At 40.7% G+C, this 25,413-nt stretch overlaps 3 protein-coding genes across 4 annotated transcripts; 1 reads left to right on the top strand and 2 right to left on the bottom strand.

Moving 5' to 3' along the window:
• The first annotated feature begins 597 nt into the window (after window positions 1-597).
• OSGEPL1 (O-sialoglycoprotein endopeptidase like 1) lies at window positions 598-5,442 on the top strand. 2 transcript variants are annotated; one of them, XM_058809290.1, is made up of 8 exons: window positions 598-828; window positions 997-1,222; window positions 1,853-2,240; window positions 3,137-3,341; window positions 3,422-3,570; window positions 4,131-4,261; window positions 4,394-4,465; window positions 5,323-5,442. In XM_058809290.1, exons 2-8 carry the CDS (start codon window positions 1,011-1,013, stop codon window positions 5,411-5,413), a joined length of 1,248 nt encoding a protein of 415 aa, XP_058665273.1. In that variant the 5' UTR covers window positions 598-828; window positions 997-1,010; the 3' UTR covers window positions 5,414-5,442. The 2 variants fall into 2 exon arrangements, with proteins under 2 accessions (XP_058665273.1, XP_058665272.1); XM_058809289.1 differs by having other exon boundaries at window positions 647-1,222.
• ASNSD1 (asparagine synthetase domain containing 1) lies at window positions 4,711-9,397 on the bottom strand. Its single transcript, XM_058809288.1, has 3 exons — window positions 7,922-9,397; window positions 6,891-7,072; window positions 4,711-6,046 (listed from the first exon to the last, which is right to left on the bottom strand). Exons 1-3 carry the CDS (start codon window positions 9,395-9,397, stop codon window positions 5,785-5,787), a joined length of 1,920 nt encoding a protein of 639 aa, XP_058665271.1. The 3' UTR covers window positions 4,711-5,784.
• On the bottom strand, window positions 9,261-12,356 carry ASDURF (ASNSD1 upstream open reading frame). Its single transcript, XM_058809291.1, has 4 exons — window positions 12,210-12,356; window positions 10,659-10,712; window positions 10,069-10,144; window positions 9,261-9,490 (listed from the first exon to the last, which is right to left on the bottom strand). Exons 1-4 carry the CDS (start codon window positions 12,282-12,284, stop codon window positions 9,420-9,422), a joined length of 276 nt encoding a protein of 91 aa, XP_058665274.1. The 5' UTR covers window positions 12,285-12,356; the 3' UTR covers window positions 9,261-9,419.
• Between the last annotated feature and the right edge of the window lie 13,057 nt (window positions 12,357-25,413).

Below are 25,413 nucleotides of genomic sequence, written 5' to 3'. Positions count from 1 at the left end.
GTATCTTATCTATAAAATTCTCTTTCTGCCCAGCCAGGCAGCCAGCGGCACTCTGACCACCCTTGGGGCAGTGTTGTCTTTTTATACTACAAACTACGTATAACATATTTACAATTACTTTCCAATACCTATCACCTATGTTAGCCAGTGAACTTCTATTCTAAACGAATCCCAAGTGCCAGCATCACAGCAGAAGATAGAGACCAAGAAGAAAAGAAGAAAGGCTAGACACGCCCAATTCCCTCCATCTTGTCCCCAAAACCCCCATTCTAAAAATCCCAAAATCTACCTTTTTCACCCTGTGGTAATTTTACTATTATACTATTTAAACTTCTGTGACTTTGAGGTCCTCATACAAAGCTGGTAATTTGCTCCACGGGCCATAATCAAATCCACAAGTGTTCTGGGCTGCGTGCCAGGGTCTCCGAGCCGCCCGGCAGGGGTCCCGGCAACTCCGGACACGCAGAGGGACGTGCTGGGTTCCGACGGTCCCCGCTCTCCGCACGGCGGCTGCGCCGGCCCGGAGCACCGCCCGCCTTCCCGGCGGGGCGGAGCCGAGCCCGGGGAGGGGGTGGCGACAGATCGCGACACGGGGAGGACGCGAGTGCGCCGCGACTCGGCTGGGACCGGGCAGTTCCGGCCGCCGCTCCTCTGGCCGGGGCTGGAGGATCCGCGGAGGTGGAGCCGAGCCTGTGACCCGGCGGAGCGGCCGGTCCTGCCCGCACGGCAGCGCTCCTGCTGCGGCCACGGGCCGGCTGTGACCTCCTTAGGGCTGCCAGAGGCACCGCCACCGAGCGTAGTGAGAAGCTCTCTTCACACGTAATTCAGGTAAAACAAGACCAGTTACCTCCCAGCTATTTTTTTCTTAGGGTCTTAAATGTCGTGTGTGGCCATTCATGACTTTAAAAGCTCTTCGGAAAATCAGAGCAGAACACGTGCTTGAAAACCATCCACTAATAATAAACTGTACAGTTCTCTTCTAAACGTAACCACCAGGTAGATTAAAAACAATGAGCAGCATTGCCAAAAGCGTTTTGCGGTCGGTGAAGCACGGCCGAGCTGCGTGGCTGAGGACCAGCTCTGCGCACTCTGGGAAGCGGCGTTTTCACAGGCTGGTTTTGGGAATAGAAACGAGCTGTGATGACACCGGCGCTGCTGTGGTGGATGAAGCTGGCTGTGTTCTGGGAGAAGCACTGCACTGTCAGAAGGAAGTTCATTTACAGTAAGAACAGACTTCTCTCAAGGCTTCTACCTTAAGAACGATTTTACTGTTATTGTTACTTATAATATCCATATGAAAGTCTTCCCTGCCCCATAAAACTCAATAAGTGGTGGGTAGATATGAAGATGTATTACTTTGGCCTCAACAAGTACTGCCTGAGATAGTAATAAGGGGGAGGAAATAAATGCCATGAATTTAACGAGTTTCCTCCAGTGTTTTCTTTCAAAGAGAGACAGATTACTTCTCTAGCTTGAATAAAAGATGAAAACATTGCTACAGTTAAAATCAGCAAATGTCTTGATTTTTTAAAGGAAAAATTAGTCAAATATAAGCATTGGTCGTTAAGAACATGAGCTGACAAGTGAGGGGTTGTGAATATTAAATTACATTGTTTTGGAACAGTGTTGAGATACATTTAAAAAGCATCTGTACCAAAAATGGGCAAGTTACATCCTTTCTGGCCTTGATAATTATGCTCCCTTCAGTGCCCTTGACACTAAACAAGGCATTTGAAAACGCACTAAGGAAACAGGCAGGATATGACGAGGTTAAGAGGTGCCTGAAAACTATTTTTATGGCATTCTATCTGCTATAAACCACCAATGCATTGCAATTCCTTGGTTTTACTAGATCAGGAGGAATAATTCCCGTGGTGGCACAGCAGCTTCACAGAGAAAACATCGACCGAGTGGTTCAAGAGGCCCTGAGTGCCAGCGGCGTTTCTGTGGCCGAGCTTGCGGCCGTGGCCACCACGGTGAAACCCGGGCTGGCTCTGAGCCTGGGCGTGGGGCTGCACTACAGCCGGGGCCTGGTCAGCAGGCACCAGAAACCCTTCATCCCCATCCATCACATGGAGGCTCACGCACTCACCATCAGGCTCACACATCCCCTGGAGTTCCCGTTCTTAGTTCTCCTCATCTCTGGAGGCCACTGTCTCTTGGCAGTAGCACAGGGAGTTTCAGATTTCCTCCTGCTTGGACAGTCCATCGACATCGCACCGGGTGACATGCTGGATAAGGTAATATCCCCTTTCCTTACCTTACCTTAGTGTTCTCTTCTTTTTATTGCTTTTATAATACATAATGGTAGTAATATCATCAGCCTGAGGACAGCAATTCAATGCAATACAAGTTTTGTGTAACTTTTTGTCTATTCTGAAATGCCATATATGTAAGATACGAAAGACCATTAAAAATGTACACAAAACATCAACTGTAATGTATGTACATTAATTGTATTTTAGCAAATAGGCAGCATAACCAAAACTGGTGTTGGATGTTTCATTGACACTGATTATACAAAGAAGTTGGTATTAATTAGAGAAGATTTATAGAGGTGTTTTATAGAGGTATTATTATGCTGTTTAGGTTTAAAACAGTGCATGTTAAAGCATTTCTAATTTTAGTTTTTTGGATTTGAAAAGCATGGTTTGGCCTTCAGAATCTTAAGTTTTCTGGGGCCCTAAATACAGTCTGTAAAGGTGGTCACTTAGGGCTTTGTTCTCAGCACTGTTTTTAAACAGTACTTGTGCATATTAATTAAAAAATTGGGGGAGTGCATGGAATGATAAAGAGGATTTTCAAAAGCTGAAACCAGCTTTGTTCCTGTGTATCTGGTAATACAGTATGGCAGACCGTGTGTGTTTCCTATAGCTTAAAAATGGAGTAATTAATATTTCCTGAAAAATTTGTTGATCCTCATGTTTGCCCAGATTGATCTAGAATTTCATTTCTGCATACTCCACGAAAAAAAATATCCTGCTGGGCTGATGTTGTGTCTTACCCTTAGCATGCCCTGTTTGTAATTTCACATTGGATTGGATGTTTTGGTGTCACATTTTACCCTATAGACTGCGGTACGGTGATGCCATTGCAGGAGGAACTGATTCCAAGTCTGCTGTTTGTCATCTCTTAGGTGGCACGAAGGCTGTCTCTAAGCAAGCACCCAGAGTGCCACAGCATGGCTGGGGGGCAGGCCATAGAGCACTTGGCTCAGAGTGGGAACCAGGAGCGGCTCACCTTCCGACTGCCCATGCGGCAGTATCGCAACTGCGACTTCTCCTTCTCCGGACTGCAAAACATTGTCTATAATGCCATTGTGCAGAAAGAAAAAGAAGAAGGTATTTTTAGGCAGTCAGATACAAACTGAGCTTTTGACAACCTACACTCAGGAGCCCCCTTTGATGATATGCTTTTATAGGTATTCAGGAAGGTGAGATCCTGTCCTGTGTTAAGGATGTTGCTGCTGCTGTACAGCATGCAGTGGCTGTTCATATCATCCAGAGGACATATCGAGCCATGATCTTCTGCATCAAAAACAGCATATTGCCATCAAAAAATGCCACTTTGGTGGGTATACCTTTTTTTTCCTTTGTATAGCTGACTCTATAACATCATTTGAAGATGCAGATGCCTTGTTGTACTTTGTATCTTTGACATATGAGGAGGATCTCAGTATGTATTATATTGTTAAAATACCAACAATATTGAAGCAACGGTCATATAAATATTTAGCTCTGGGTTTGAAGCTAGAGAGAGATTTTCTTACCATCTAATCTAACCTCCCAGAACAACTTGCCCTTGTGCTACCCAATACTTGATGGCTGTTCTAGTTACAGAACTATGGACGGGTTTAGCTTGGAAAGGACCTTAAGGATCATCCAGTTCTAACCCTCCTGCCATGGGCAAGGACACCTTCCATTAGACTGACCTGCTTCAGGAATGTCTTTTTGCATAATAAGCAAGCTTAGCATACTCTTTTCTGGTATGTTTTAATCTTAAATGCAGCATTATTATTATTATTCTGTAGAACTTCAACTGATAACCCTTGTCTAAACATGATGCTGGTTCTGTGTGACCCATAAGTACTTTTGAGTTAATGCCTTTTTTTCTTTTTGAAATGCTCTAAGGTTGTATCAGGAGGAGTTGCAAGTAATCAGTACATCAGAAAAGTTCTACAGAATCTAGCAGATGCAAATGATTTTGCTTTGCTGTGTCCTCCTCCAAGACTCTGCACTGATAATGGTGTTATGATTGCATGGTAAGAGTTGTTTCTATTTAACACACATTACAGGAGCACATGCAAAGTTGACATGAGAGTCAAGGAGCTCTTTGCGTGCTGATTGAACCAGAGTTGTGATGTACATTTTTCTGTAATTGCTTTGTTGCTCAGGAATGGCATTGAAAGGCTCCGTGCAGGGCTGGGGGTCCTTCACAGCACTGCTGGCGTCCGCTATGAGCCAAGGTAAAGGACTGACTGCTCATTCCCAGGCTCTGTCCTCACTGTAGGCTGGGAAAGGGGAACAGGTCACATGAAAAACAGGCACAAGCTGCTGAGGAGTCTCTCTGCAGCACAAAGAAATTTTAAAAGTTAAGGCAGTTTTAAATACAAATTATTGTGGCTGGTATTTATGTTTATTTTGGCTCAGAAATTTAATTTATCATACATCATAACAGTTCTATGTATTTTCCTACTATGATTGTATAGATGTTAGGCTTAAGGCCAAACAAAATGCAGATATTTCAAAAGTACCAGCTGGTCTTAAACTTTGGAATTTTTTCAGTTTTTTTTTTCCCTTTTCATTTTCAGAAAAAGAGATTTGGATGGTCTCGATGCAAAAAAAATGTATTACAGTTTTCAGATGAAAAATTATAAAATACTTCAAAAATAATTTGCTGTATATATTTCAGTGAATAAAAACCTAAGTTTTACTTGCTGTAGACAATGAATTATTTAAGGTTATCTTAGTAGTTACCTGTGAATCTCTAGTGTTTTACATTCATCAGCAGGACATAAAATGAATTATCAACTAAAATCAGAATCTAAATAGAACAACTGGCCCAGAAGATGGCTTTGAAAATCACAACTGTGTTTCTAGAGTTTGGAATGGCTACAAACACAAATATTTCCTCATTGTAAAGGTATTTCCAGGTGCAGCTTGAGATGGATTGTTTTAATGGTCACAGTCTTAGAAGTGCAGGGACTGTACTGAAATACTTTGACTCTCATGTAATTGTAAATGAGGTCTGTGAAGCTGTACATCTGTGTGATATGGCAATGGCAATGTTAATTTTTAACAAATACATAATTTTGTTTTCTAGAGCTCCCCTGGGAATTGATATTTCAAAAAGAGTTGAAGAAGATTCCATCAAGGTGCCAAAACTAAAAGAGATACGATGGTTGGCATCTTAAAAAGTAACTTAATAAAATAAATAGTTCAATGAAAACTGTTTCAATGCTGTTATGGTTAGGGACAATACTTGGATTACAAGTGTTGAAATCAGCTGTCAGAGGAACAAATGCTGTGTTGCAATCACCAAAGTAATTCCAGTTACTATAAACTAAGCATTCAGTATTAAAACAAAAAGCAGCATCTTAATATTAAAACAAAAAAAAAGCACAGGATGCATTCATAGTGAGTTCCTTGTACACACACACATGTACAACTCTGATTATTAATAATTATGCCCAAGTGTGTAAAAAAAGCCCAGACCAAACATTGTAAGAAAACTTGATTTACTGACTTTGTGTATAGAATAAATGCAACATCTCCAGATACAGCTCTACAATGCATCTACTGAAAGTAACTTCAGCCTGCTGCATGTGTCAGATGCTTTTTCACTGTTGCTCTCTAGTTTTGCAATCCGAGATCCAAACTGTACTGCCCTTTTTGGCAAAACAGCTGAGGCTGTCAGGCCCAGCTCCTTGGCTGCAAGGCGCAGAATCAGTTTCTCGCCAATTCCTCGAGGTAAGGTCAAATCAGCTTTTTCTGAGACAGGCAGAGAATTGAGGAATGAGACAACATCTTCATCAAGAAAAGGAAACCTGAAAGAGAGATTTACATGGGTAAAAACCCTTTAAAAATTCTATAGGAATAATCGTGGTTTTCCCCTTTACCACATGCAAAGACTGAGTGAAACTACACTGTAACTTTGAAACAAAAAGATTTACACAACAAATGCTGGTATCATTCTGAATTTCAGGCTTTCACACCTAATCATGTGCATGCTTAAGAGCACTGCACATCCCCCACTTCAACTGTTCTTGTGCTGAACTGAAAATGTGCAACTAAGATTTGGAAAAATATTGGCACAAAGATCACATGAGAAAACCTTTCATGCACCTGAGTGGCCTCTGCTCCTGGACAACACCTAAGGAATTTTTTTCAAGTTGATGGTAGCATGGAGAAGTAGGCACAAATAAAATGATTCTTCAACTCTTCGGACTTAACAGCCAGGAAATGTGGTGGATATTGACTATGCTTTACTGCAGGGATAGGAATATACAGTTCCTGTTACACTGTCTTTCTCCAGAGACACTCCCCGAAGGTCCACACCAGAACACTTCAAAGTTGTGCAAAGTCTGTTTAGCTTAAAATGATAAAACCAGCTAGAATTTGCCTATTTCAACATCTGTTGTTTCTTCTTAAAACCTCTAGATGGAAATCAAATTGCTAAATTTCCTTAAGTAAACTCTTCCACAATATACTACAGACCACTTTTTAAAAAAACAAAACCAAAAACTGCACAACACAGTACACATTAACAAAATCGCAGCCCAAGTAGAGACAATAAAACACACAGAAGTTTCAATTAAGAATTTGTTAGGGGTGTGAAAAACTGCATCTAACCAGCAAAATCAGTTTTGCTCTGAGTCAAAACAGTAATACCTGGCTTCTTTTCCATGATCACCGATGATCCTGTCATCTCTGCCCAGATTTCGAGAAGAAATGCGCCCTAACTCCATTTCAAGTTCTTTATTAAGACCCTCTAAGCCATCTTTGGTGAAGCAAACACGATGTCTAGAGTACCCAGCAAGCTGCTCATCTGCTCCAATTCCTGTAAGCACAACCTGAGGAAACAGAATAGAAGAAATCTTAGTATCAATGCAAGTTAATTTGTAACAGACTTTAAAGGTTTAACTACATTTTAAGGAGAAATTTAATACACATCTTTTAAAAGTATTACTTATCAGAATGGGCTGTGCCTTACACATATACAAAGCCTAAAACAATTCCCAGTACAGTCATTGGTAACTTAAATTATGAGACCTTAAAGTACACACAAATATTGCTAGTGGAGCAAGGAAAAAAACGTGAAAATAATGCCATATGTATCACAAATACACCAGTATATTTGAAGAATGTCTTTGTTAGTTTCTGTGATAATAAACAGCATTTGTTAAACACCAACCTTTAAAAATTATTGCCAAAGTCAATATGTCATATGTTGTAGTTACCTGAATGTACACCCAGAGTACTATTCATTTACCAGCTACATTACACAAAGTAAAAATGACTTACACTACTCAGTAAGTACAGTAAAATGTTTTATCAAGAGAAAAAACACTATTGCATCTGGCCCATTACTGTGCCTTCAACAGCTGAAATCAAACAGTTCCTTCAGGAACAGAGAAGTGAGAAATCAGAAACAAAAATTATAGATGGTGGTTATTTGTTTCCATTGGATATTGTTGCATATCCAAGCTCACTGAAAAACCATGCACATTACATGACAAGAGAACTGAATGTGATTTTTAATTCTAGAATTACACAAATTATATAATTATAGAATATTCTACATTCTGACATAATTTCAGAAGCCTCATGAATAGGAAAAATCCCAGCTGATTTCTAAAACAAGAAAACTGCTTTTACATGCAGAAGTCAAACACTAGGCAGAAAATAAAACAAAACAGTACCTTTGCAGGACTTTTATATGGTTTCAGTTCTCCTTGGTTACTAATGAAGCCCTCTCCTCTGGAAGCAAACCAAATTGCACAGCCAATACTGTCATCCAAGACTGTATCCAGTGGATAGATTAAGTAATAAATATGCTCTTTTCTCATTTTTTTCAATTCCTCTAATGTAACATTAATTTCCACAAAGTTCCAGGTTCTTGAAGGGTTAATGGCTTCTAATTCCTTCAGTCCTGCCCTACCAGTGATTCTGTCAGGAACATCAAAGCAGGATGAATGAGTACCAGTGTCAGCAGCGGGATTTTGACAGCTTTCTTGAGGACAAAGCAAATCAAGCTGTACTTCATGGCCAGTTTGTCTTTTAGTGGTTCCCCTGTGCTTAGCTTGCTCTTTCATCATGAAAGCTACATTAAGAAGATCAATTGGCTCTTCCAAAGGCACATGTTTATCAGCCAGGGCTGCAATAACCATAGAGTCAATGCCACCAGAAAAGAGCACTGCAATATGTGCTCTCTTATGAGACATGCTTGGAACTTCTCTTGTTATCTGATCTGGATCTCTACAGAGACACAGGACTCGTCTCTTGACTGCTTCATTTAAAACATCAATAAACTGACAGGCTAAGTTTTTCTTGTGTTCCTCTGCAAGAAATTCTTGAAGGGTTTCTACAGAAACCACACCGTTAATATTGCTAAAATTAGAGCTTGGACATGCACTTGAAGCTTTAGAAACTGTTTTATTTAAGGGGATGACTGGTGCTCTAAGATTTGATTCATTCAGCACGAGATGTACATGGTTTGGTAAGTCTTTTGACACTTGGTCAAGAACATTAATGCATTTTTCTTCTACTGCTTTCTCTCTGCAGCTGTACTTCCATGGAAACAATGTTAAAGACAAAGATTTAGTTGCTGCACAAGCTTTGAGATCAATTTTGAAAATTCCACATGCTGGGACTTCTTGCCATTGGCTGCCTGATTCAGTACAACCACTTACAGATGAGAGACAGAAAGCTCTGTCAACCTCATTACTGAACTGCCAAAGCAAACTACGACGGCCAAAGTAATCTCTGCCAAACCATAAACTGTGGCTGGGTGCTTCATAATAAATAAAAGCCCAGGGACCCTGAAGTGATGAGAAGAGTGACAGAATGTCCATTTCACTGCTGCATGAAGCCAGGTGATGAAACACTACTTCAGTGTCATTCTCTAGATTTCCTACATGCACTCCACTGAAAATTTCTCCATTCCAAAGAAAAACATTGTTATTGGCATCTTCCAGAGGCTGAGGAGTCACCAGTCCCCTCATGTGAAGTACGTGGCCTGAAAACACACATTGATAAGAGAGATCAGACACAGTTTTTATCAACTCTTGGCTACTGTCTGGGCCTCTTCTTCTTAGATGGCAGAGGATGTCTTCACTGAGGAAATCATGGATCGCACGCTGGCTGCACAAGGTAACAACACAGCAAATGCCACACATTGCAACGGGGAATTCACATCAACTACTTCTTGATTTTAGCCTTTTCTGAATTTTCCAGCTCCTGATGTGCCTTCTTTAATTCATCTAATGTGTCTGTGTAAGAGAAAATTACACAAAAAATCAGTTTCACAAAAAGGAACATTTATGCATAGGTAAATTTCAGTGTATATCTACAACATTAATAATTCCAGCCACTTGTTCAATTAAAGTGATAAACATAAAACACTAATTAAGCAAAGAGCTATGTTTGTGTTCCATCACTACTAACACAAGCTATTTAAGCTTGCTGTAGCATATTCCTCTTTAATTATACAAAGATGATGATTTTTTTTCCAAAGAAAGCCACAGTGCAACAGGAGAATGGCCAACTCTTATATAATCACTATGACTTCAGCATTTGTAGTAGGAAAAGGGAACTGATGATAAAAATGGCAATGCTATTAACCCAAATCAAAGCAAAGAGAAGCAGCAATTGTTCACTCCAAAAAATTAGATTTATACTTCTAAATTTATACTCTTCTAATGCTTGTCCCATTATCACCTCTATTATGCATTCTCCTATTACTCTATATTGGACACACAGCTGCAGTTTTTAGCATGCCTTTGAAATCAGCTACAAATGCAACTTTTAAACATTAACAATTTGAGATACTTTTACACTGCAAACTTACTTTTGGACTGAGACAGCATTTCTGTCCGGTCTGCAAGGAAGAATATGTTGCTGTTGGGTTGCTGCTTATAAACTTTCTGTAAAACAAAACCCACACTGTATTAAGTCAAAGCAGCAGATTCTGGACCCACACTGCAGCAGAAGCTGCTGTGGGTCCAAAGAGACACTCCTGGTATAAAAGTGAAGGGGTAAGTTCTGCCACGTGAACCAGCATTTTAATGCTGTACCATCAAAAGCATTTAATGCTCAACCTAAGACAAATCTGAATTTCTCTTTTCCTCATCCACAAGGGATCACATTCTATTTTAAACAAATGCACAGAAAAAGTAAGAATACTTCATGAATCCGAACATCTTAATGAAATAACTCAAATAAAACATAAAAAAGCAAAAATCCCCAACACTGCCCAAGTATACATAACCAAATAATTTGCAGGACAAATTATTCTGAGCACACCTGACCACATGTTTATTAAAATCTGGATTACAACAAATTAAAGACAGTATGCTCTGATTCTGTTGCCCCTCTTGCCTTTATGTTTATTTCTCTGCTAAAATAAAATAGTTAAAAGCAAATTTGTAAAACCCTTACCCGGTTCTTCTTCAAATTAGAGAGCTCATCAACTACAACCTTCTGCTCCTTAATCTGAAAGGCAAAAGATTCATTTGAATTTAATGAATAAAAATAAGACATCATAGTATAATCCTAGTGGTGAGCATGTCTACTGATATTTTAAGACAGCAACATGCATGTCAAGCTGAATCACTAAAGTAAGTATAACAGTTATATACTTAATTTCTCTAGAAACAGGCTATTTTGCATGCATTGGTATTTCTCCTACCTTCAAAAGCCACAAAGTGAGGTCAGCCAAACTGAATGTGCCACACTGAAACTGCAACTTTTCCAGGAGCTACATCAATCTCTTGTACCTACACACCAACAAGGCAGAGCAGCAGAGCCATCCTCTGCTATGGACTAAACCACTTAGGCTGAACAGAAGTGACAACCTGCAGCTCTGTGATGTCCCAGTTTTGCAGCTTCCAGGCAATCAAAAACATCACTGTCCCTATATGTGGCCATGCAGAAGTATTTTTCATTAAATATAATCACATAATGTTAAGGGGTTGCAAAGGACTTTAAAGATCATCTAGTCCCAGCCTGCCCCGTGCCACGGGCAGGGACACACCCAACTAGACCTGGCTGCTCCTGGCCTTGAACACTTCCAGGGTTGGGGCATCCACAGCTTCTCAACATGTGAGTGCCTCACCATTCTCACAGCAAAGAATGTCTGCCTAGTACCTAACCCAAATCTGCCCTCTTTCAATTTGTACATATTGCTCCTTATCTTATCACTACAGTTCCTTACAAAGAGCCCCTTCTCTGGCTTCCCTGTGGGCCCTATTGGAACACTGGCAGGTTGATATGAGGTTTTTTGGAGTGAAAGTTTCACAGGCTTGGTTTATTGCATACTGAACAGAGCTGTGGGTATCAGGGAAGACGGAGTGGATAAATGAGAGGACCAGCCTTTATGGCTGAAATCCCTTGGGACATTTTGGGCAGACAAAGCTGAACAGGGCTAGAAGGAAGCCATATGAGAAGCAGGTGAGGCTACTTGGAGGGGACACCTCACAGCACTCTTCAAGTTCCTTAGGCGGGAAAGTGGAGGGGCAGACACTGATCTTTTCTCCCTGGTGACCAGCGACAGTCAGGGGATGTTCAGATTGGATACCAGGAACAGGTTCTTCACCCAGAGGGTGGCTGGGCACTGAACTCCCCACTGAAAGCGGTGACAGCACCAGCCTGACACAATTCACATAGCTTTTCGAGAATGTGCTCAGGCACATGCTGATTCCTGGTGTGTACTGCGCAGCGCAGGAGTTAGACTCGACCATTGCACGTCTCCTGAAACCCCCGATAGTCTGTGAGAAAAACCTCACTGCGCCTCACTTGGCATTTCAAGCAGTAAGACCCAAAATACCGATCTGGCGAGCGAGCTATCAGCGAGGCAACACGGGCTCGCAAAACGCAGGCCGCTCTCGGGGCCCGAGGGCACAGGAACCCCGGTCCCTGGCAGCACCCGCCCTCCTCTGCCTCACACTGCTGCACCCCAGGCGACAGGCTCCGGGGACCGCCTCTGCTCACCCTTCGGCTCAGCTCCTCCTTGTGGCGCAGCGCCGCGCTCTCCCCATCTTCCAGCCGCGGCGGCCGCCCCGACATGGCCCCGGCGGGCAGCGGGCGCGCTCACCCGGCAGCGGCGACAGCCCCGCTTCCGACACACACACACCGGAACCAGCCGCACCAGGCGCATGCGCGCAGGCGGGGCCGCGCACAACACCGCCAATCAGCAGGCGCGGGCGAGCGCGCGCCCGACGGGGCGCCAATCAGCAGGCGCGGCAGAGCGCGCGCCCGACGAGGCGCCAATCAGCAGGCGCGGCAGAGCACGCGCGGGCGCGCGGGCGCGCGGGCCGGGCGGCGGGAATCGTGAGGGGGCTCGCGCCCCCTCACGGGGGCAGGCGGGAGTGTCGGGCGGGCCGGAGCTCCGGGAGCCGCGTCCCGGAGCGCGTCGGGACAGGCCCAAGGTGGAGAAGATGTTTGGAATGAGGCTTGGAAACTGTGCTCCGTGTGGAGTGTGTCGGCTTGGTGTGGTGCGACCCCGAGCTGCTGTCGTGCAGAGGGTTCTCAAACCCCCTTAAGCAGTTTGCTTAAAGGTATTCCAGAAGAGATATGAATCATACACTATTTACAGATATTAGGATCATATGTTTCATTTTGTTCATCATTAGGACATGTTCCTACAAGAAAGGTAGACAGGGACTTTTTAGAGGGGCATGTAGTGACAGGACAAGGGAGAATGTATTCACATTGACAGAGGGCAGGTTTAGATCAGATACTTGATGGAAATTGTCTACACAGAGGATGTGAGACACTTGCAGAGAACCTGAGGCAGCTCCATCCTTGCAAGTGTTCAAGGCCAGGCTACACAGGGCTCTCAGACCATGGTAGGGGGTTGAAATGAGATAATTTTTAAGGTCCCTTCCAACCCACAGCATTCCAGGATTCTATGATTTTATTATTATACAAGATGTATGTTTAAGACTATCCACCTAAGATGATCCTAACATTTGTCTCTTCCATTCTACTATAGATGTGTCATAGTGATGCATATGTCTACCGTCTTAAAAAATACATAATTGTCTCATTTTTATTCCTCTCCTTCTTTCTAAACATTGCATAATTATTCTAAGCGCGCAAGAGTAATCCAAACTCACAGACCAATTGCTACCAATTGCTCAGTTGTAGGATTTTATATGATTTCTATCCCACTTGTGGTCCTCGTGGTACTGACTGCGGTGCAAATATAGTTCAAATCTTCATGAACCATTTGAAATATCTGCAGGTTTAGTAAGAGAGGTAGGAGTGGTTTTTTGCTTTAATCACACATAATCATATATATTATATATTTTTATAATACTTAGAGTTTGTGACCAAGATTGCACCTTGGTTGTATCCGTGAGCTTGGTTGGGATGTCTGTGATGTTGATCAAAACTTTTGGCAGCAGTGTAGGAAGAGGATTTTGCCTCCTAGCAGAAGGATGAAGGAAGACAATTTGGCTAGAAGAATATTTGGCAATACAATTACTTGCAAAAGCTGTGCTTATTTGCTTTTAACAGAGAGAGAAACTGAGGTTACACTTGCCTAAAAGGTCAGTCTTGCCCTTCTGTCCACTTTAACCCACACTTGTGCCTCCAGCCTTGCCTCACCATGGCTGGGTGTGGGGCTGTGTGCTGGGACAGCTGAGGAGCTGCTCTGTTTTTCTCAGCAGTGCCCAGTGCTGCTGTGTCGGGAGTTTAGTTCAAGCATGGCTTAAAGAAAAAGGCCATGAAGCCATGCAATTGAGAGAAAAGTAAAAGGCAGTTGCGAAGCAGTTCCAAAAGCAGTTCCCAGCCTGATTACTATAAACAATTAGACTCTCTCAGGCATCACTCTATAAACAATAAGGTTCTCAGGCAGTCTTCCCATAACAAGCAAACACCCTCTCTGGGAAAAGATGGCACCCTGGGAACAGATGTGGAAGTTTTGGGAACCTTTCATATCACAGTGGGAACACTGGTTTTATTTTGTGTAAACAATCAGCGGTATTGTAAAACAAAAGGAGTGGTTAGAGTTTTCTCTGTTAGCCTATCGTAAACCTGGATTTTGGAATATGCATGAAGTTAATTAACACTGTTATTTAAAGTGACTGATCGATCAATAAATTGGAGTTCGATGCATTATAGGATGGTCGTTCTCCCCTCACTTCAACACTGCTGTGATTTTGGGAGTTGTTTCCCAGGGGATGGGGTAGTTCTGGGGCTTGTGCCTCAACTTCTAGAAGAAGTAGACATATCTGGGTCACACAGATCAGTTTTGGTGCTGTTGCTCAGTGTGCTTTGTGGTTTGGCACTGCTGTTCTGGTGAGTAATGTGTTTAATCTGAGGAACTCCCAACCCTCTGCTGCCCAGGTTTTATTTGTTGTTCATATGTTACAAAGGTTGATGATCAAGTAACCCAGTAGTCAAAGTATAATTTCTGTACTGATTATCCTTTTTATGTTCAGTAATAAATGCAGTTAATGTTTATCAAAACCCCATCACTCAGTGTTATTAATTGTTTCAGAAGAGTGATGGTAATGGTTTTGAGGCATAATAGAAAAGGTGGAATGGGTTTAACTTCTAGTCTTACCACAAATTGATGATTCTTCTACTGATATAGAGGGGGCTTTTGATCCTTTAAAAATGAATGAATTCCTGTGACAAGATCACTCCTGAAATTACAGCTGACAGCTAAGTGGGAAATGTCATTCAGTGACACATCTCTGGTCATCCTGCTTCTGTCTGTGTGTCTGAGAACACCTCTAGTGCTCTTAACTATTTTTCTTTTAGTAACATAAAACTGTTTCTGGATGTTAATAATGTCTGACACAATGTTAATAAAATATCAAGGAGTATTTCAGTCTTTAAAGCCCTCACCTTCTCAGTATCTGGCATCTCTAAAAATATAAAAATAACACAAATTACCCAACAAGTAGTATAAATAGCTGAAAGCCACAAGTAGTTACTGATGCCAGAAAGTCTCTGAAGTTGCTGTGACCTGTTAGCAAATGCATGGCCAAAACAGTAACCTTTAAATAACCAAGCTCAAGCTCCCAAAGGCTGCTGTTGAACCACACTGAGGAGGTGAAGCCATCCTTGGGACAACACTGTCAAGTCCTGAAGGCCTCTGCTCATGATGTTGGCAGTACATTTGTGTCAGAGGATTTCACAGCTGTGAGAGGCACAGGTAGGACTGATACAGCCCCCAAGTTCCCCTGGTTTTTGTGTGGGCTGCAAATCCACATGCACTCAATTCTGTGTCTGTCAGCTGACACTTGGAAACGTGTTCAGCTATGATAATCGATTGTGGGTTTAGGTCTGTTCATGCTGGAAACATGTTCAGCCACCATAATCAGTTGTGGGTTCCAGTGTGAGGTTCAGCAGTGAGTGACTGCACTCTGAGGAAGCTCCTCATGCTCTAGAAGAACCAGACACAGAGATGTCCTTGGAGGGGAATAGCACCAGGACTATTGTAGCTCTAATGTTGGCCACAAGAGAGCAAGCTGCAGCTGTGCTGCTCAGAAACAGTCAGGGAGGGAAAGAGTGGGGCCAGCCATGTAAGACAGGTGGATGAGGTCTCTGAAAGGAGATAACACAGTCAGAGGATATTGCATTTATATAGGTTTGTGTCTGTTTTGGACCACCTTCAGTTCCGGTCCTGGGTTGTTTTGTATTCAGACATTGTATCATCATAAGTGGATTCTGAGATGTACCTTCAATCTCTGTGTTAATTTCACAGTTGAACCTATATTTTAATAATTTTCTAATTTCTGTCAGTCTAAGAAAATTGAAATTGTTGAAATGAGTTGGGTTTCTTTATGGTAATCCTTCTGCTAATTTGTCTGAGACAGCAGGATTTGAAGGGACTTAGGTTAACTTACACAGCCAGGGATCTGGCTATACACTGGAATCTAGGCAAAGTTGTGGTTTGTTCCCTTAGGTTAAGTACCTAGATTGTCAATGACACAAGAAACCTTGCAAAACCTATAATCATTCTGCTTTAAAAGTCCTGCAACTGCAAGTAAAACAAGAAGTCTGAGCACTTTTATGGTCTTGAAGTACAGTCAGTTTTTTCAGCACTTCTGATACACTGTTAATGCAATCTGAGAACTCATTTCCACAAAAATTCTGTGTAGGTCACAAGCATTAAATTATTAATTTTCTAATTAAAAGCAGAATTAATTTCATCACTTTCACATGGAAGATTTTAGGGTTGTTGTCAAAATAGCTGAGAACTATCCTCAGTCTCTCATTAGTTTTTACAATCTGATTGCACACCTCAAAGCTTCTAAAAGTGCTGAACACCTTATTTGTAAAATACTCCCAGCAGTCTTTTATCTGATGATTTAAGTAAGGGAGGATTTAAAAATAGACTTTTATGAGTTCACTGTGTTCTTCAATGTAAAACTGAAGTAGCTCTAATGAGAGCCTTTCTCAAGGTCTTATGTTGCTCTAGTTGAGAAGACAATTTGACCTTTAATTTATTTTTTTTTCCTTAGTGCAGAACAATTAGTTGTGCACTTTGTTAGACTTTAGAAGAGAGGTAAGTTTATGTTAGTGTTACTTTCACTTGGAAATGCAGAACTGTGAGATTTGGTGGTGTGTCTTGCAGGGCAGTCCCTCACATGCTCTGAATAACCAATGCACAGGTTTACTGCAGTAACCACTTTGAATATGGGATCAGAATTCCAGATACACATTTTGAGCAGTGGAATATTCAGGGATCTTAAAAAATCAAGTGCTGTGTCTTACAAAACAACCATTTTCTTTGCAGTATGAAGATGGGAGCCTGGTGCCTGGATGCTGGAAGCTCTTCTGTTGGTGCCACCAAAGAGCAGGTGTGTGACAGGCTTAGAACTGCTCAGGAACTCTGGATAGACAGATGCCTCATTTGGATCATCTTGGGTTGGGCATCTTGATATAAAATCAGATTAGTGCCAATATTTCTGCCTAATGAGGAAAGGGAAAGAGAACTGCACCAAACACTCTGAGTGAAGAGTCAAGAAGTCACTCAAGTGAAGACTTACTGCCCAGCAGTAGTACTACCCAGTAGCACTGCCCAGTAGGTGCTTTTTGGAAGCTGCATTAGAAGTCTGGAGAAGACTGGAGGGATAATTATGGGCTTGCTTCTCTTTCCTGTTGGGAGTGCCTCCATGACAGTAAGTACTGGGTTTAATACTATGTACAACTGATATCTTCTGGAAGATAAACTCCAGAGATAAGATTGTTTTGGAGGAGCAGGCAGGCCTGAGCAGGATGGGCTGAAGGCAGGGAAGTGGCAGCCTGCTTTTGCTCCCATGATATGGGTCTTCTGGAATCAGGAGATTGGTAATTTCAGCTGAGACAGGTTACAGCCCCATAAAGCACACAACAGACACCTCAGTGAGGGCTTGGGCAGAACACAACATGTCTGAGCAGGCTGGACAAAGGGGAAATGCACAATTCCTTTGTAAGGCTCTCTGAGGCAGGAGGGAAGGTAAGGATCTTTGCTCTGAGATGCCCGGCTGCATTAGGATCTTGCCTGGGTTGTTTTGTTAAATGTGTAGCTCTCATGTGCTTTTTGTGCCTTTGCTCTCACTGTCACATGCATTTGGACTTAGCTCCTGCTACTGGGCAAAGAGAGCCACCAGAGAGATTGTTTTTCCAGGTTTGGAGATGGGAGTTATTTGAAAAGAAACACTAAGGTTTTCAAATTCTAATGTGTCAGAGGCCATGTTATCAAACAGCTTATTTGCCTTCATTTATTTTAAACTTCATTCTTTCTGTCTTAGGCTGCTCTGAGGCCTTTCCATTTATGCCATTACCCACTGTCCTTATTCCTCTCCAGTTTTCTTTTCATTTTTCTTCTCTCTACTCAAAGTTTTGGTACAAATAAGGCTGCACACATGGCAAAACAACCTGGGACCCAAAGAAATTGAACCCTTGGTAGAACTTTCAGTCTTAAGGGTTGTACTTGTTCACCATTCTTTTGTGGTGAATGGGATACTTAGTGCTTTCAGGTCCATGGAACTCAAAATGCCCAGCTGAGATCAATGAATACAGAGAGGAATCTAAGCCAAAGCTGTGTGAGTTTTCAGGGTGAGGAACTGAACTTGGAGGTCCTGGCTTTTGTTCATGTTCCACCTATGAACATTAGCATTTCCATGTTTAAATTACTATTTCTATTTCCATATTTAAAAATGAGCTTTTCTTGTTTTAGGAGGTCACAGTCAGGAAGCTACTCATTGCAGAAATATTCACTGCACTAAATGACAAATGTGTATCTATTTTAATTTTATCACAGTTTTAATGTTGACTGTTTTAAACCTCCATTTAAAAGCCAAGCAATTCTTGCTTGGCAATCTAGACCTTTCATCTCAGTAGCTGGAAAGAAAATATTTTGACCAAGTTCTCATGGAGCAGCAGACTAAACACTCCACTACTAAGTGACCTCTGACAGAAAAGCTCACAGAAACATTTATTTTGTGTTATCACAGCACAAAACATTTCTATTTGTCATGTTGACTTAAAATTTAAAAAGGCAAAATTCCCTGGTTGCAAGTTGCTGTGCCTTAAGCTTTACAATGATTTTCATCTAATTTGAAGTCTAAACATCACTAAGATGTAACTGTTTTCCCAAATACTCTCCTGTGAAACACCATCACTGATCCTATACCCTTTCCCACTTTAACACAGTTTTTGGAATAAGTACAGCTGTTGCAATTAAGGAAGAAAGGCCCATGGCAGTACAAAAGGGTAGGCTGTAATTACTGTGAGGTGTAAGAATCTCAAGTTTTAGGAAGTGTAATAGCCCTCAAAAGATTTCCTCCTCTTTCAAGGAGGAGCCACTAGAATGGAGAAACCAGCAAGGAAAATGCTGATGGGCTTTGAATGTTTGCCATATCTGTGTCTGGTATAGTTACTTAAAATGCAGTAATGCTGCCTGCATTCCTGGTATTCTCAGTGCTGATTTTCAAAATGTTAATTCATCATTTGGAGCAAGAATAACCACAAGGAAGGGAGAGGTATCATTGCAGAATTCCTGGTATGTATTTTAATTGTTGAATACTTAGCAAAACTTTGCCCATGGCTCTGAATTTAACAGTAATTTAGGTAATAGAATTAAGGTCTTTCTGCCACTGACATACATTATCACATGTGAGAGGGTAGAGCCTTCTACCTAGATAAAATAATACAAATTTTTAACATTGAGCATTTGAGTAACATCCTTTGTATTAATATTCTGACATTTCTTTGGAAATGGTACTGGTATGTAGCACTTCAGAAATCAGTACAGTAGCTGTCTGGAAAACAAAACAACCCCAAACTGGCACTAGATACTTGTAAGTTAACATCTCATCCTACACACAATGTAAGTTCAGTAAATAGTGTTAAAGCAAACTTTTAAAACCTTTTTACAAGGTTATAAATATGACACTGTCAGTGTAACTTGACAGACTTACTGAGAAGTAGAGACCTTGCTTAGCAGTGAAAGTCAGAAATAAAAATACTGAATTTACAATAAACAAGCTTTGCAAAATTTTGCTTAGAGGTTGCTTATAGGTCTCAATTGGTGGAAGTGGCAGTCCTGTCAGCATCAGTTTACATGGCATAAAGGAGGAAAATTGAGTGGCCATTAGTAAAATGGTAAAATTGCTAGCAACATGGACAAGATGTAACTACATTTGATTCTCTCCAGACCCGAACAAACAGAGAGGCATGACAATAAATTGTAGTGAAGGAACATACATTTCTGGAATTATTCCAGTCCAAAAGGAGGAAATTTCTCCCTAAAGAAGGGAAAACAGGCATCTATTGTTTACTTTCTTTGTATCTTCTTAGCCTTGTCTGCTGTCTCACTTTCAATGAAATCTTGAAAAATTATTATCCAGGAGATAATGAATTGGTCAAAATCCTCTTATGGACAGTGTTCAGAGCTCAAAAGACAATTCAAAATTTAAAGCAACTCTTAGACACAGAGTATGGTTAAGATTTGACTGCAGGGGTTCTTGAATTCTCTGTTCCTGTAGGAGAAAACCCTGAGCCCCTGAACAGTGGCGTCACAGGCTGTGCTTGCCTTAATGATAAGCAGAGTTAAAGTGATAAACCTGTCACAACTGTTCTAGAATTTATACAGTAATCAGCACAATTAAAGCAGAGCAGGTTTGGCCAACACTTGCTGAAGAGGCTTCATAGTCCTTGCAACTATCAGATTTGCCCTATTATTTACCCAGTGACTGCAGAGATTACATTAATATCTGATTAAAAATTGTATTAACTAGAAGGAGATCATGAGCTCTGTAAAATCAGAGGAAGACAATAATTGCTCTTTTTATTTTTTAATTTTACTTTTTGTCTGAAGTATTTAATTGAATTGTAATCCTCTGTTATATCCACTGAATACAGCCTAACAAATATTGTTTGCTACTGAAATGGATGCAGCAGCTCCTCAGCTGCACATAGAGGCATTGGAAGTATTTTTGGCTAAGAAATGAAGGCTTTAGCATTCAGTTACTGTTCATGTAACTTACACTTATTTGTTTACTGTGTTTTCCACAAAGTGTTGCCAGGAGACTTTGCCAGGCTTGTTTTCAATCATGCACTAAACTAGACTGCAGCAGACTGTGTGCTTCCTCCATCAGTCCTCTGCCTTTATCTTCCTAATAAAACAGCTAACACCTTGCAGAATAAAATATATTATTTGAATGGCTGAAAAATTGGAAAATTTTCTTCAGAGATGACACTGGGAAATGAAATGCATTTCTTGTTCTGAGTAAGAACAATAAAAAGCATTTATTTTTTGTTTACTCATGTATTTAGTATTTTAAACTGTAACAAAGTCATTATCACCTTATTACAGAAGAACTTGGATATGTGATGTGCATCTTGCTTTAAATGAATAGTACTCTGCAAAGGTAATTTCTGCTGCTTTCCTCCTGTAGATAATTTGAATCAAATGACTTGATTACAAAGCAAGATGAGCAAGGTTTACCTGGTGAAGAACTATTTGGGTTATTGCATTCTTCTTGCAGAGAATTTAAGCAGCACAGTCTTGAACATCTTGCTGCTGGGGGATTTTGATTAGATTTAATAAAATTTCAGATCTCATCTGTATAAATTTAACTGTGTGGAAGTTTGTGAATACAGAAATACAAGTTTATATGTATGCACATAAGCCTACTCTATTAGATAATAATCCTGCATATTCTATTTGTTGTTAGCAGCACTTCTTTATATTGCAGAATTCTATGTTTCATATGTATTTATATTGTCAAATAAGGACAAATATGGAAGTTAGATGATATTAAGCACTTAAAAACCCCTGCAAACAAACAAAAAAGCCATAAAGAATTTTAAACAGCTTGTACCTAAAGAGATGCTGTTCTTGCTCCACATCTGATCTGTCTTGCCTGCTGATACACAATTTTTCTTGGGCTTGATGATCTCTGAGGATGCCAGATGCTGTTTTGAAAAGGATTTTTAAGTCATAATGGATAACTCAAATAATATTTTTTCAAGTTTACAGAAGTCATTAAAACCTAAACTCAGGTGAGTTAACACTTGGACAAAATTAAAATTCCTACAAACAGAACAGCAAAGGAGGAAATTTCACATGTACTGAATCAGATCTAAATATGCATCTGATACCACTGCAGTTTGCTATTTTCTTTCAGGCACTACTCCACTCCAAAACCATGCAGGATGTCTTAGTATTTATCTTGGCAAGCATATTCAGTACTAAATATGTACCTCAATACATTATCTTGACAGTATAGTCAGTGCTCAAGCAGCTTTTAGATTTTCAAACTGAAGGTATTTCTCTTTGACCAGGCTGCATCATGCACACAGCTGATGCGGAAAGGTGAACATTTGGCTCTAGTTACTGAACAATTCAGTTTCCAGCCATGGTAGAGTTTGAGTGTGTCTCATATTCTGATGCTGAGGACAAAGCTGAGGAGACTGAGGGTAAAGGTTTTGTGTTCCAACATGTAGATAGGGAAGAGGAGGAAGAGGAGGTTTGTTGGATTCAGCCTCTTCCCAGCAGAGCTTCTAATGACAGGTTGCACCATCTACTCTGCCTGCATATCTAACCCTATGCAGAACAAAAATGAGGAAATACTTGCTAGATGATTGGCAAGATGTTTGCTAGCAGTGTTGACAGTGGTTATCTTTCTGATCTGACACTTCACTGATACTGTGTGTTTGACGTGTGGGAGAATTATTTACAACTCTATCAGAACTGGAAAAATGGTTGAAAGAGACATCCCAATAGTAGAGATTGTTGCCTATGTTAAATTTAATTTTATAACACAAAAAGCACTGAGTGGTGGGGTTTTAATATATTTGGAACTGAAAATATTTATGTTGCCCATGGTTGGTGAAATGTAATGCCACAGAAATTCCCAGTTTTAAAATGCTGGCTTTTTAAAATAGACTAATTTTCTGAGCACTAATGGTATTTTTTGTTCATAGAATACAGGTAAATAAGGAGAGTGAAATCTCATGCTTCAATAATTGTTGGAAGGGAGTCAATTTAATCCCCTAACTCTCCTGTAGTTGTGTGTACAAAAGGAACAGTGAGTTGCACAGCTACTGAAATCTGCTCTGTAGTACTGGCTGTCGCAGGGCAGACCAGAATGTCAGGAGCTTGGGTGAATCTGATAGATCTGATACTGCAGGATCAAATGTTCCTGTTAAGAAATGAACAACAACCACAAAAAGGCAGAGTATCTTGCACTACACTCACTGCTGCTGGCTGTTCAGTATTCCAGCAATTGCACAAGTGCCAGTGTAGTCTCAGTTGTCTTCTATCAGAAGATAGGCAGCTGGCAATGCTAAGCTTTTGTTATCATCTTCACTTTTGAGGCTTTCACTATCCTAATTAGCATGACTAATTAAAAATAACTGGATTCCCTGAGGTTTATTGCATTTGCTTTTTAGCATTAGAACATTGTTTTTCCACAGAAGCATCTACTGGAGTTTTTCCTGAGATACAACTGCAGGGCATTCTTCTTAGACATTAACACGATTAATTTTTCATGGTTTTTCTAACTAGCTCATCTTTAAAAATAAGATTTTGCAATATATCTCTATCTAGTAAATAGGTCTTTTTGCAATGGTTTATTTATTATATATCTGTCAATTTCTGATTTCAGAACAGAGCTCATGCATAGCAAAGCATTTTATTGTTTAATTCTTTATGGTTTGTTTCCCATCAGTGTACTGTGTGTTTGGATCAAGTAGCTCTCACTGCCTGTGGGGCATCTTCTGTACGACCCAATAGGTGAAATATTTCTGGTAAACTCAGCTCTGGTTAATTCATGTTCCATGTGTTACTGTGATTTGATGTTAGACTGTACTTTCAGTTCTTCATATTTGAAAATCATTAAGATACTTCCTGCTTGATTTCAGCGCTGTTGCTTCATGTGTTTATTTGCTTATTGTTTAATTGTAAATTAAAACTTTACTTCTGAGGATATTTAAAAGTCATCACCCACTCCGCACTAGGTATGAAGTAATCTCCATTTCCTGGCCTTAATTGTTGCATAACACTGCAATGCACAGCGGTGGAACAGCTGCAACATCCTGACTGAAAATTCTGCATTATGTCTGAGGAGGGAGGGTTGTATAATCAGGCCAATATTCTGTCCTTGAGCACCCTGCAGTGTCTGCAGAATTATACAAAACATGCCAACTTCAGACAGGAAGGATTATTCATTGGAGGAAATTTCCTGGGTAACCCAGCCAGATGTAGAGTGGTCATTATGAAAGGCTCTTGCTAGGCAGTATCTTTACCTAGCAAGCTGTTTTCCTGCAAACAGAGATTTGATGAAAGATCAGAGTGCCACACCTTGTGCATAGGTGTGGGAAGAACATTTATCATTGCTTGGTTTGGTACCCAAATGACGTTGCTGATTTTTAATTTGCTGAGGTGATGAGCAGCCTGACCTCTGTCTCAGAGGGCACAAAGGCATACCTCAAAATTAATAAAAATCTTTATCATGGAGTGTCTTGCTGTCCTTTTCTATTTCCCTTATGATTTAATGGCTTCTTCCACAGCTGTTGCTCTTATTTTGATTCCCTGTGGTTCTCAGGGTGCAAAATATACAGCCATGTACTCCAATTACTGATAGTTATGTTTTCTTGATTATTTTGGCAGGAATGTTTGTACAGCTGCTTCTTTTCTTTCATAAAACATCCCTGGGGACTGAAATCTTTCTTCTGATGACAGTGAGAATATTTTCAGCTTGTACAGAAGTCAGGGGGTTCTCCTAAAAGCACTGCACTAGAGCCTTTTAGCCTACAGAATTTAAGTATACCAACTGTGAGACTGTTCATAACATGGCCACCTTCTAATGCTTTATGATTCCCTGAAAAAAGGTGAGGGGTTAAGTTTTTAGCACACCATCATCTTCCTTGACTCTTATTCTCCTCACAATGCCCCAGCCCATACTGTATGAACAGTGAAAAATAAAACAGCTAGTTATGCCTCCTTAGCAGAATAAAAAATTCCAAGGTGCCACTATTGGATGAACCAGGAACAGATATAGGTGATATTTGGCAGCTGGAAGCATTAATTAGTTTCTCAGATGAGATAAAAGAAGATGCAGATGATGACAGAGAAGTAGTGGAACAGGTTGTTCAGGGAGATTTTGCAGTCTCCAGCCTTGGAACTGGATAAAGCTTTGAGCAACCTGATCTCATAGCTGATTTGCTTGGAGCAGGAGAATAGGGAAGAGACTTTCTGAGCTCTTTTCCAATATGAAATTTTTTTGAGATTGAGAAAAGCTTGAAAAGGTCTAGCATCTCACAGGGTCCATAAAACCTGCCACAGTGTATCCTAATGTTTACCAGCAAGATCTTCCTTTAATCCATGACCCCTCTTTCCAATGAGCCTGCTCACATCTCCAGCTTCTGTGAGATGACCTAGTTAAACCCCATTTCCCTTATTTACTGATCTGCCATGGACTCCAATACAAAGATTACACTTGTCACCAAAATTTCTGCTTGTCTTCTGTGAAGTTACAGTGGAGAGAGAGAACAAGGACAGTGTGTGCCATATTCTTATTTGCAGTATACCTTATTTACTTCTGCATGCTTAGCTACTGAAATTTAATTCCTTACTTCTGAGATCAATTAATCTGTTTTTCTTCCTTTCCTGCTTTTATCACACTGTTTGCTTCAGCCTGGCCAGTGAAGCCACTTCCACTGTTCTACTCCAGCCATTCTTTAA

The sequence above is a fragment of the Ammospiza caudacuta genome, chromosome 8 (genome assembly GCF_027887145.1).
Source record: "Ammospiza caudacuta isolate bAmmCau1 chromosome 8, bAmmCau1.pri, whole genome shotgun sequence".
Taxonomy (NCBI): domain Eukaryota; kingdom Metazoa; phylum Chordata; class Aves; order Passeriformes; family Passerellidae; genus Ammospiza; species Ammospiza caudacuta.
This window is presented reverse-complemented; position numbering and strand designations above follow the sequence as displayed.

Coding starts and splice junctions, on each gene's coding strand:
- OSGEPL1 (XM_058809290.1), top strand. CDS start 1,011: ATGAGCAGCATTGCCAAAAGCGTTTTGCGGTCGGTGAAGCACGGCCGA. Junction 2,241..3,136: donor CGGGTGACATGCTGGATAAG/GTAATATCCCCT, acceptor GTCATCTCTTAG/GTGGCACGAAGGCTGTCTCT. Junction 4,262..4,393: donor AATGGTGTTATGATTGCATG/GTAAGAGTTGTT, acceptor TTTGTTGCTCAG/GAATGGCATTGAAAGGCTCC.
- ASDURF (XM_058809291.1), bottom strand. CDS start 12,284: ATGTCGGGGCGGCCGCCGCGGCTGGAAGATGGGGAGAGCGCGGCGCTG. Junction 10,713..12,209: donor AGGAGGAGCTGAGCCGAAGG/GTGAGCAGAGGC, acceptor TTTGCCTTTCAG/ATTAAGGAGCAGAAGGTTGT. Junction 10,145..10,658: donor CTAATTTGAAGAAGAACCGG/GTAAGGGTTTTA, acceptor TTTGTTTTACAG/AAAGTTTATAAGCAGCAACC.
- ASNSD1 (XM_058809288.1), bottom strand. CDS start 9,397: ATGTGTGGCATTTGCTGTGTTGTTACCTTGTGCAGCCAGCGTGCGATC. Junction 7,073..7,921: donor CATATAAAAGTCCTGCAAAG/GTACTGTTTTGT, acceptor CTGTTTCCTCAG/GTTGTGCTTACAGGAATTGG. Junction 6,047..6,890: donor GATCATGGAAAAGAAGCCAG/GTATTACTGTTT, acceptor TCTCTCTTTCAG/GTTTCCTTTTCTTGATGAAG.